This window comes from Coffea arabica, chromosome 2e (genome assembly GCF_036785885.1).
Source record: "Coffea arabica cultivar ET-39 chromosome 2e, Coffea Arabica ET-39 HiFi, whole genome shotgun sequence".
NCBI lineage: Eukaryota > Viridiplantae > Streptophyta > Magnoliopsida > Gentianales > Rubiaceae > Coffea > Coffea arabica.
Window position 1 is genome coordinate 31,944,591 of NC_092313.1, and position 11,730 is coordinate 31,956,320.

The 11,730-nt window shown below is 34.2% G+C and overlaps 1 protein-coding gene across 1 annotated transcript; it reads left to right on the forward strand.

The window, feature by feature from the left end:
* The first annotated feature begins 7,952 nt into the window (after window positions 1–7,952).
* Window positions 7,953–10,387, forward strand: LOC113732395 (L-type lectin-domain containing receptor kinase IV.1-like). The gene has a single exon (XM_027258116.2). The coding sequence runs from the start codon at window positions 8,228–8,230 to the stop codon at window positions 10,244–10,246; it is 2,019 nt and encodes a 672-aa protein (XP_027113917.1). The 5' UTR covers window positions 7,953–8,227; the 3' UTR covers window positions 10,247–10,387.
* The last annotated feature ends 1,343 nt before the right edge of the window (window positions 10,388–11,730 follow it).

Sequence of the window (11,730 nt, forward strand, 5' to 3'; positions counted from 1 at the left end):
TCTTCTGCAAAACCCATGGTGCACCTAATCCAACACCAGTCAAACTCCTTGGTACTTCGGTCTACTATTAAGAAGAGAATTTTTATCGTTCCAACTCCAAAAAAAATCTATTTGCCTATGAGCAGCCCAGTCTCGCAACCAGAAGGTTTGATACCATTTGTTAGTGAGAAATCTCGAGAAAGCCCATCAAAGAGTTCAATATATAAGTTAGGAATTCAACTCTGATCCAAAAATTAAGCTATTAGGTCTTAGATCCTTACTTACATATTAACCGCTCTTTCTCCATCTCTCTGATAAATGTGAGACATAATCCTTTACTCATGAATCTAATAATATATTTTAGGGACTAAATTGTTCTATTTTAAAATTTAAAGATCAAGTAAAACTTCAGGTATAATTAAAGGGTATAAAATGAAATTAACTCACCAAAAAATAAAAAAGAGGGTTGACATGGCTGCAGCAGTCATTTAGCGTTAACACTATTGGTAACCATACTCACATTAGTAATGACAATGATGTTTTAGAAAATAGAACATTAGGGAATTATCCACCTAAATAATCGTGCCTAATATGCAGTCTTCATCTTCTTGTCATTGTATTGTACCTTGAGTCATGGTAGTTACTTTCTACAATTTTACTTCAATTGTGTTTCGATAGTAGATTATTTAAAATAAATTTTTGCAAAAAATACTGTTACAGTTTTTTAATATAATAGATGAAGGGTAAAAAGATGATTGAAAAATGTATTGATGATGCAAGCAAACGAAAAATTGACAAATAAATTACAATCTAAACAAAGAAGAGGCCTGAAAGTGCCTCTGTTTTGTCATCTCAGAATAAGCTTTTTGTTTACTTTAAAATGTTAAAACAAGATTTCCAGCCCATAACATCTGCATTTTGTATGATTGAAAAAAAAAAAAGACCTAGGGGCAGTGGTGAAAATGTAGTAGCCTTAACTAGAAGTGGCAAAATGGATATATGGTTGATAAATGGTTTTAGTTAAATGGATAGTGGATCAAATTGATCCAATCCAATTAAAACCATTTAATAAATGGATCTAAATGGATGTCATTTAAATGGATAGTGTAAACCATGATCCATCCATTTATCCATTTACTCTCCCAAATCCTAAATTTAAGATCCAAATGTTTTTTTCCAAAAAATACAGATCCCCAAAGTTCTATCCTTAAATCACTTAAAACCTTTTGGTAATAACAAATGGTTGTACTACTACTCTATTCCAATTCTTCATAAAATTTGTTTAGTTCCAAGAAAATTTAACTGCTGTGGTCAATTTAACCTTTCGTCATTACTTTAAGTATCATTTTGTAAAGTAATGAACAATTAAGAACTAGCTACATTTTTATAACTTTTGAATGAATTGAATACGGCTTTACAGTGAAAAGAAGTTTACGTTTCCAATTTTTTGCACTCCTGTTCAAGAGTGATGTCTTGAATAAAAGTGGAGTTCTAATAAGAAATCTTATGTTATTTGACAAGTAAAATATTTTCGTCACATGTGCACGCAGTACCTAAAAATGTATGAAACTCCTTATTATACCATTGATATACAAGCTACCTTATATTACTTAGTAAATTAGGTGTCTTTTTTTTGGATAGTTGGGTTGGGTGATAAGGGGAGAGGGATTGCAAGTATGAGGATTTGGAAAAAAAAAAGGTGTCATTTACATATCTTAACCAATGTTGCGGGGACACTGGTTAGAAAAATACATTTTATAAATAAAAGAATTAAAAAAATAAAAATTATTTTGACACTGCATGATGCATTCTCGCTTTTTCTTTGCTTAAGAATATAAATGTTTGCAATCATTAGTACATGAGAGTTTAATTAAAAAAAAAAAGAGTAGAGACTAAAATATAATTTTGAAAAGGATGGAAGAAGTCTAGGAACTAGAAGCAAATAAAATGCAATTAATGTTATTGACAACTTGGCATGTGAGGAGGTTATGAAAGAAAGAATAGGTGATCCCACAATTAATTTGACATATGAGGAAATTATGAAAAAAAGAATAGATGGTCCCACAAGATTTTATCTCACATTTTTATAAATGTGTTTTCTATTTTTTAAGTTAAATAGATGTATATGGATAAGATGGATAATCCATTTAAATCCACCAACATAATTGAATTTAAATGGTTATCCATTTAAAACCATTGAATTTATATGGATCATCCAAATCCATTTAAGATTGGTTTATATGGATGGATTGGTGGATATGAATCCATTTTACCACTTCTAGCCTTAACCCTAAAAAAGAATTGATATTCGTACTTCTATTTTAGTTTCTTGCACTCTAATCCACTCACTAAATATAAATAATATATCTTCAAAAAATATGAGAGGCTAATTTAGGAGTGTAAATATCACTTCCTCTTAACATATTATAAAACTGATATTCACAATACATCCAGTTTTATTCACATTCACGCGCAGCATACACACGCTACAAAGACAGATGTGGCAGTTCAAGAGCCAAACAAAAGTCTCATCTCAGAAAGTTCTTCTGGGAATGGCGCTTTGTCATTAGTTACTGTGGGGCCTTTGTATTAAGCACGACTGCCCATGACATTTAAAAAAATAATAAAAAATTTTCAACCCATTGTACCTTATCAGCACGACGGACATAGAAGGAAAAAGTCAAAAAACCCCGTGCCAGGGCTATAGTTAATATTTTGCGGCATTAGTCCATCCCATTAAGGTTTAAGAAAAAAGAAAAGAAGAAGAAAAGCATTTATCCTGTTACACCCACTAAGGGTGCATTTGATAAAATTAAAAATTTAAATTTAAATTCATTAAATTATTAAATATTAAATCTAATATATTTGAATGCATATTACATTCAGTGATAAGAAAATAGTTTATCACTTAATTTTAATAGTAAGTTTTATCTAAAAAATTCAATATCACATAATTAATTCAGACGTTCAATTTTTTGTTATCAATGATCTGAATATGTTAAAATCTGATTCCATTAACTTTAAGTACTAAATTGAATTATCAAACAGGGTCTAAGACACCTTCCCACGCTCCCATCAAAATAGCAAACTTGTAAAGGGTTAATTTTTTTGCTTTAACAGGTCCAAATTTTATGAAATTACGAAGTGAGAGTTTTCTTTGAAGAAACAGTTTTCTTTGAACAGACTTAAGTAGGCTGTCGTTTTATGATCCTTGATACAAGAGTGCAAAACGAAATAATTGAACTTATTAAAATTTGGTATCTTTCTAGAAAGATACGACTTTGGCCTTCAACAAAATTTTGAGTGCTGACTAAATATATAGATACACCATCTAGTCTCTAATGGATATCGTGGTTGGTTGGAAATATTGTCATATTGTTACCTGCCTTTGTGGAGTAGAACCTACAATTCAATATCAATTTGTACAGATATTATCATATTAATAGAGAAAAGATATCAAAATCATAAGTTGTTTAAGCTTATCTAAAGGCCATGGCAGACTTTTCAACGCCATGACGCATAGAATTTTATTTTGCTCCTCCGAATTTGTACCCATATTACCATTTTATATAAACTTCAAATTTGGACACTTTGCACCTAAATTTTATGTATTTGTTCCATTGAGGACCGTATATATAAAGTACACTTTAACCACTATTAAGTGATAATGTATTTACCATCATCTTTTAATCTCGATCAATCATTCAAAAAATGTGTAAATATGCTCGATCCTCTATTTTAGTTAGTTTTTATTAACATTATTATTAATTGGAATTAACTGGTACAATCTAAAACATTAGAGTGCAAAGTGTTCAAAATTAAAATTGACAATGCAAGTTGATGGACCCAAATTAATAATCAATCACAAACCCACAGAAAATTATTCAAGGTAAACGATCAAAGAGGCAAAGGAATTTTTCTATTGATCAAGCGGGACTCTAGTTACACACAATGAAAAGTACGACGGAGATTCCTATACATATATAAAAAGACGAGTTGGTATTTGACTGTTAGTTGTTTTTCATTTGACTTTTTAGGGGCAATTTAGGTAACATGTCGGCATAGTACAACTGATCCAGCTTCAAGCGCAAGCAAGCTATGCTTATTGCTATGTGAGTTGACAAGCATACCCTTGATGGGATGATGATTACATTCTCAAATTCTGCTTATGTTGCAGTAGTGACAGCTTTACACTTTTAACCATGCAATTAAGACAGAGAGGTAGTTGGGTGAACTTGGAACTATTGCAAATGCTGAGTAAAGCAATTGAACTTGTGCAAAGAGTGGGACTAATTAAATTCAGTAACTGAAGCATCATTAAGACTATATGAATGCATCAAGATGATGATTAATTGACTACTCCATAGTGGAGGTGTAACTGCAGATGCTTTCCTCTCCTGAACTTCTGCATGTGCAATTGAATTCATACAAATTGTGGGATGATTAGAATGAGCAATTATGGCATCTTTAAAAATGGAGTAATGCATGAGAGATGAGAAATCACTTGGAAAGCATCTTTGAAGTGTAACTGCAAAACTTTTCCCTTCTATAGCATTTGTTAAGCAGATTTTTGAGGTAGCTGCAATAGTGGGGGTTGTTAATACAAAACATCATTGGTTATGGTTCATACCACAGGTTGTTCCTCTTTTCCTTTCCTTTCCTTGTGGTTTCCATTTCAACCCTTCGTGAAGGTATGCTTATTTTGCTACCCTCCTCCTCTTATGTTCCTTGATTAGATTTGTTAAAGTTTGTCTTTTGATATTTAAGTTCTTTGATTCAAAAATCTAATGTTCTTTTTTCCATATTAGCATTGTTATATATGTATGATAAGATATCAATGGGTTGTATCTTTGTTTTTTTTTTTTTGGAATCTACTTTTGTTTAATTGTTCCAGTCTTGGTGGAAGCAGGTTTAACTAATCATTGGATCCTGATGATCCCATTATTAGGGTTTGCTTTTCATATCCTCGTATACTTATGATCTGTTAAATAGTCTAAATTTATATACAATTCTGATCTCCTTTTCATGTCTTACTCCAATCAGTTGTGGGATGATCAAGCCAAAAGTTGTCTCCGAATGCTTGAAGACCATAGTATTTGAGCCATGTGTTTTCATCCTAAATTTCCTATTATAATCATTGGTTTAGTTACAACCAACAGTCAAACACCAACTCCTTTATATATATATATATATATATATATATATATATATATATATATAGAATACATTTGAGAACTCAACTTATTATTTTTCACCTTGTGAGAGTGTCAATGCAATTGTTTCCAAAGTTTCATTTCATTCCAAAATAATTTGATTCAAGGGCTTTGTTTGGTATTATTATTACAATACCAATGAGATATCATCACTTTAGTAACCTTGATCTCCTCTATTTTTTTTTCGGCACTAGGTTCCCTCATTTTTAAGAAAACAATGTTTTTGATTCTATACAAAATCATGCTTTATTTCACGGTAAATTTACCAATTAAAACACTCACTTGTTATGAATGATGAGTTCTATATATTTAGAAATCTAAATTTAGAGTATTATACATTGACAATTCTCTATTACTTTATTCCATATTCTTTTCAACTTAATATTACAAATTTGTTGATTGCTACTCTAATTACTTATTCACAACATAGGTATCAACTCTCACGGTTTGCGTGGGACTCTCTCCTAGTACTACTTACAAAAAGCCAAAACACAAATAGAAAGATTACTGACTTGTACTGCTTCAACTTATGTTTTGTGGCTCTCAGCCCTCTCACACTCACACATATATAATGGCGTGACTACTACTAGTACTAGTACAACTTGGAATTGAACTCTACGCCGCCCCACCATATTAACCAAACAAAATACCTAATACTAGGAACCAATTGCACTAACTTGATTTAACAATTTCCTACACAAGTTCGGGAATGCAATGTGAAATTAGTCCTGTTAATGAAGGTAAATCACCTTTTGTTGTCCTATGATTTAGTGCTTTACTACATAATCCATTATGATTTAAAATTTTATACATAATTCTCTCATAATTTGGATTAAAGTATCACTGTTAGTTTGTCTATGAAAACAACGGTCAATATAAAAATATCGAAGTCATACCAATAACTTCACAAATTCATCCTTTCACTACCTTTTTTTTGTTTTTCCATTTCCTTTTTCTTTCTTTTTCCTTTGGAAAAAGAGTAGATGGTTTACAAAACTGCTTTGGCTTATTAAATTTTAATAAATATTATTTTCTCCGAATACAAATTAGAAGAAAGGAAAATTTAAAAAATAAATAAGAAGTAGAAAATACCAAAACTTTAATAGTTTCAAATATCATTATAGGTTTCTAGACCAAATCTTTGATGGTGTTTTTTATTTTGTATTTATCTTGTTTTATCTCCTTTTTTTTTTGTATTTGGAAGTAATAAAAGGATAAATTTATTAATTTATTAGTTTAACTTTAACTTCTTAATATTAACTGTTAGTTTTAATAAAAAAAAACTAAGTATGACACTTTTACTCAAATCATGAAGAACTTATGTATAACTTTTAAGTTATAGAAAGATTATGAGGTAAAAGTGTAAAACTCCTACAAGAGGGGTAAAAGATAATTTATCCAATTCATAAATAAAAAACTTGGGTAAGTCCGGAGTACGGGTGGCCTCTGTAGAACTCACGGGTGGCCAGAAGGCCCAGAGCTCACCACCTCCTCATGGAATATTAAATATAAGAACTCCAAATTCCCCTCCTTATTTTCTCAACTATGGTTAACTTCTTCCGCTGGTTTCCCCGGTACCCTTTAGTCCGCCGCTTCCACCCAATGCGCTACCGTAGCATTCCTCTTCATATCCTGCAATGGCAAGAAGGATAATGCCCCAGCTCTACTCTCAAAAGCAGCAAAGCCTGGTAGCGGGAAGAAGAAGAAGAAATGGAGCAAGGTAAATCAAAAAGGAGAACTTGATGCTCATCACTTGTTCCGTTCTTTCCGACCATCTCAGGATTAACGGCACACTTGCAATGAATAACGGCTTACTTGCAAAGAAGGCAATCAGGAAATTGATGGCCAAAGATTCGATATGATGAGGATATCTCAATTGATGCAAGCCAGCAGACATACAGAGAATTACCAACACTTACACAAAGTGCTCAACTTTTCCTCGAAGAGTTGAAATGTTTTCTTTTTTTTTTTTGGCAGTCATAGACTTGTTTCTGTCTTCGAAGTAGTTCTAATTTGTATTCTATTGCTATGAGATATTATTGACCGCGTGCTGAAGGATCTGATTACTTCTGAGATTTCATGAAATTCATTGCCATAAATTTTTTGTCAAAAGTCCCAACCAAAAAAAAAAAAAAAAAAGCTGAGAACGAAAGACTACAACCTAATTTGTGGAAGATGATTTACTTATAAGCAAGTAAGTGGGTTACAATTGAAGCATAAGATTTGGAGAAAAAACCGTATACAGGTTTTGGAGCTTATCCATTCTAGAAAGAGAAGAAGACACTAATTGACTTCATACTCTGAATTTTTTGGGGACCCAACTCAAACTTCATTTACTACCCCCCCCCCTCTCCCAAACACGTTCTTTTCTTTCTTTCTTTTTTTTTTTATTTTTATAAGAGCCCAAACCAAAAAAAAAAAGAAAAAAAAAAGAAAGAAAGAAAGGGAACTCTGAAGCCTCTAGCTTTCCCAGCCTGATACTTGCACTGGAGGAATTTTAGAATCGTGGAATCTTATGTAGAGAATTTTCTCCCTTCGTAATACAGGTCAGTTTCATTAAAGCTGAAACGGGACGAAGGACCACTGGAATTGGAGTTCAAAGACGCGACATTGACTATCCAAAGCCTCCGCAGGCACGTAGTCCTCCAGTGCAGCATTGTGGGGACATTCATTTGGTGGAATTTATTAAGGCACACGTCAATCAATTGCAAATTGCTAACGTTCTAGATGAAAAAAATCAAGATTTTTATCACCTTCCCAGAATTTTGTTCAACAATTCTAAGTAATGCCAAAAGCTTCTTAGAATGTGATCTGAAGATTGTATAGAGTAGTTACCATGTGAGAGTAAGGTTAAGAAATTGGAGTCACATTACAATGTACATGACAGTGATGGTTTTTGGATGGACTGATGAGAGTCAATCAATACTGATGATTCCATCTTGACAAATGGCAAGCAAAGAAATTACTTAAACCTTGCACCATCGGATTTTTGACGGATTTTCAAGCTAGTACCAGCATTCAGCCATCATCTGGCCATGTTGATTTTGATCAAGTTTATACTAGTGGTTTCTGCTCTAGTGGGCTTTGCATCTTCCCAGGACCTTAGTATCACCTACAATGGATTCCGTTCCACGAACTTGAGCACGGACGGTATAGCTGAGGTCACGCCAAATGGCCTCTTGAAGCTAACTGATACCACCACGCAACAGCAAGGTCATGCCTTCTTTCCTAATCCTGTCAGCTTCAAGGATTCAGCTGATTCCTCAGCTTTCTCCTTTTCCACCACCTTCATCTTTGCTGTAGTGTCTGAATATCCTATTTTGAGCGGCCACGGAATTGCTTTCGTGATTGCACCAAGAAGAGGCCTTCCGGGAGCCCTTCCTAGTCACCATCTCGGCCTCTTCAATGAAACAAACAATGGAAAACCGACCAATCATGTCTTTGCAGTGGAACTTGACACGATCCAAAGCGAAGAGTTCCATGATATCAATAATAACCACGTTGGGATTGACATCAACGGGCTGAACTCCACACTAGCGGAGCATGCAGGTTATTATTCCGATGGCAACGACGTTCTTCAGAACTTGACTCTTATTAGTGGTAAAGCAATGCAAGTTTGGGTCGACTATGATGGAACAGCTAAGCATATAAGTGTCACATTAGCTCCAATATATGCTGGTAAACCAAACAAACCTCTTTTATCTTTACCTTATGATCTTTCACCAGTACTAAATGAAATCATGTATGTCGGATTTTCATCATCTACGGGTTCTGTGCCGACCTGCCATTGTCTTCTGGGATGGAGTTTCAAGATGAACGGTGTGGCTCAAGGGCTCGATCTTGCTCAACTTCCTAAGCTTCCACCAGTTGGGCCTAAGGAAAAGTCCAAAGTTTTAACAATTGGTTTACCTATCATTTTGATTGCTTCCCTGTCAATTGCAATCTCTGGTGTAATATATCGTGTGAGAATTAATAAGAAGTTTGCAGAAGTGCTTGAGGATTGGGAGCGTGAGTATGGTCCTCACAGATTCAAGTACAAAGATTTGTACATCGCTACAAAAGGGTTCAGGGACAAGGGATTGCTAGGAAGCGGGGGTTTTGGTAAGGTATATCACGGCATCCTGCCTAGCTCCAAACTTGAGGTTGCTGTCAAGAGGGTATCTCATGATTCTAGGCAAGGAATGAAAGAATTTGTGGCAGAAATCGTCAGCATAGGCCGGTTACGCCACAGAAATTTGGTTCCACTTTTAGGTTACTGCAGGCGAAAAGATGAACTGCTATTGGTTTATGAATACATGCCAAATGGAAGCCTGGACAGATTTCTATATGAGCAGCGTAAGTACACCCTCAATTGGAGCCAAAGATTTCGAGTCATAAGAGGTGTAGCATCTGGATTGTTTTATCTACATGAAGGATGGGAACAAATAGTGATCCACAGAGATGTAAAGGCCAGCAACGTCCTGTTAGACAGTGAATTGAATGGAAGATTAGGAGATTTCGGGCTTGCCAGATTGTATGATCATGGAACAGACCCTCAAACAACTCATGTTGTTGGAACACTTGGATACCTCGCACCAGAGCATACTAGAACTGGCAAGGCTACAACCAAAACAGACGTATATGCCTTTGGGGCATTTTTGCTTGAGGTAGTCTGCGGCAGAAGACCAACAGAACCACATCCCCCAACAGAGGATGCCATTTTGGTTGATTGGGTATTTTCTTGCTGGAACAAAGGGCAAATTCTTGAAGCAGTTGATCCAAACATGGGACTTGATTATGTGAAAGAGGAGGTGGAATTGGTTATGAAGCTCGGATTGTTGTGCTCGCAGTCAGAGCCCACGGCAAGGCCAAGCATGCGTCAAGTTGTTCTATACTTGGACAGCGCTTTGGCACTGCCAGATTTACTCTCACTTGGGATTTCTACCACTGGCCTGTCTTTTGCATGTCACGAAGGTTTCAGTGATTTTAAGTTATCATATCCATCTTCAATGGACAAGCCATTTTCACACACTTCCTCCTCTGTTGCAGAATCGCTACTATCTGCAGGTGGGTGATTGAGGACAAAGCTTTCTGTTAATGACTTTTGTGCGAATTATGCAACTGATGTAATTGTTGATCAGTAAGTTTAGTTTGGCATTAGGGAGTGAACAATGTACCAAAACAACAAAAACTAGTGCAACACATCTTTTGTCCCATTCTCGATTCCACTTTTATTATATTGTTATTTTTCCTTTATAAACATTATGTTTTAGTTTTTTTTATTTCCTTAAGATCCAATAACTATTAACTTAGTAATACATAAAATTTAACAGACTTAAAAAATCAAAATGTGTAAAAAATGGGAATTTTTAATGCAATTTCTGCTTATTTTTTAATTTTCTATTATATATAGTTTTTTTTAAACTGTTGTATTCATTTTTTATTCAATTAATAGTTACTGAATCTTAAGAAAACAATAAAGAACTAAAACATGATATTTATAAAGGAGAAATAATAATATAATAAATTGTGAGAAAGAGAGTAACTCAAGAAGTTGGACAAAAGATCCGTTGCAAAAAACTAGCCATTTGATGAGGAATTTAGGAAGTTTAAATGAGATTGGAAGATCATTTTAGCCAGTTATTAATTCATAACAGAACCTATACATTAGAGTCTTAAATGTATATCCAGCCATCTTCTCTATCTGAAATGTATATCCAGTTATCCAGTCATCGTCACAATACTATATCACTACTTTGTTGTGAAGTTTTTTTTGACCATTTGAGCTAGGATTTGGAGTTCACGGTGATATCTTGCAATTTGGTTTTAGTTTTGTACCATCAATTTACACATAAACTTAACAGTAAAATACTCTTATAGATGAACAATGGCCTTCAAAATGAGCAACTTTATTCTTAATTTGGCAAGATATAAATAGACAACTCAACGGAAAGTTGCATGAAAATGCTTCAATAATGAAATTGTGGAAAATTGCTCTTTCAATGCATAGTGAACTAGTTCGTAATTGTCAAAGTCAAATATGGCTGTGGAGACACAATTTTGGACCACCGAAAGGAACTGGACCGGCCATCAAGCTAGCAATGATAAAGGCAAGGGAGCAGCAATGGAGGAGAATTCAAGTAGCAATCACACAGCGACAGCTTTTGAAGATGATAGAAACCAAAAGGGCTACGGATATTCGACTTCATTCTCATCTTGAGGACATCTACGATTTAAGCTCAATGTTTATGGAATGCTCATTTGTTTTAGCTAGGGAGGAAGTGAGGAATAGCTTAGCTAACCTCAGTTTTTATGCGCTAAGCATATATTTTGATGAGGAATGGTTAAATCCTCAGTGTCGCAGACACTTGTATAGTGCAGCTTGAGCCTTTGTTCATTAAGTGTAAATTTTTACACAAGTTAATATAATTAATTATCGTTTCCGGAAAAAAAAAAAAAAAAGAAAGGAACTGGACCGGACGTTGGTTCAGTGTCTTCATCGGATATGGACTTTTTTTATTTTGGTTAATAATGAGATATGGACTTAAAGTGTCCCACA

Coding starts and splice junctions, on each gene's coding strand:
- LOC113732395 (XM_027258116.2), top strand. CDS start 8,228: ATGTTGATTTTGATCAAGTTTATACTAGTGGTTTCTGCTCTAGTGGGC.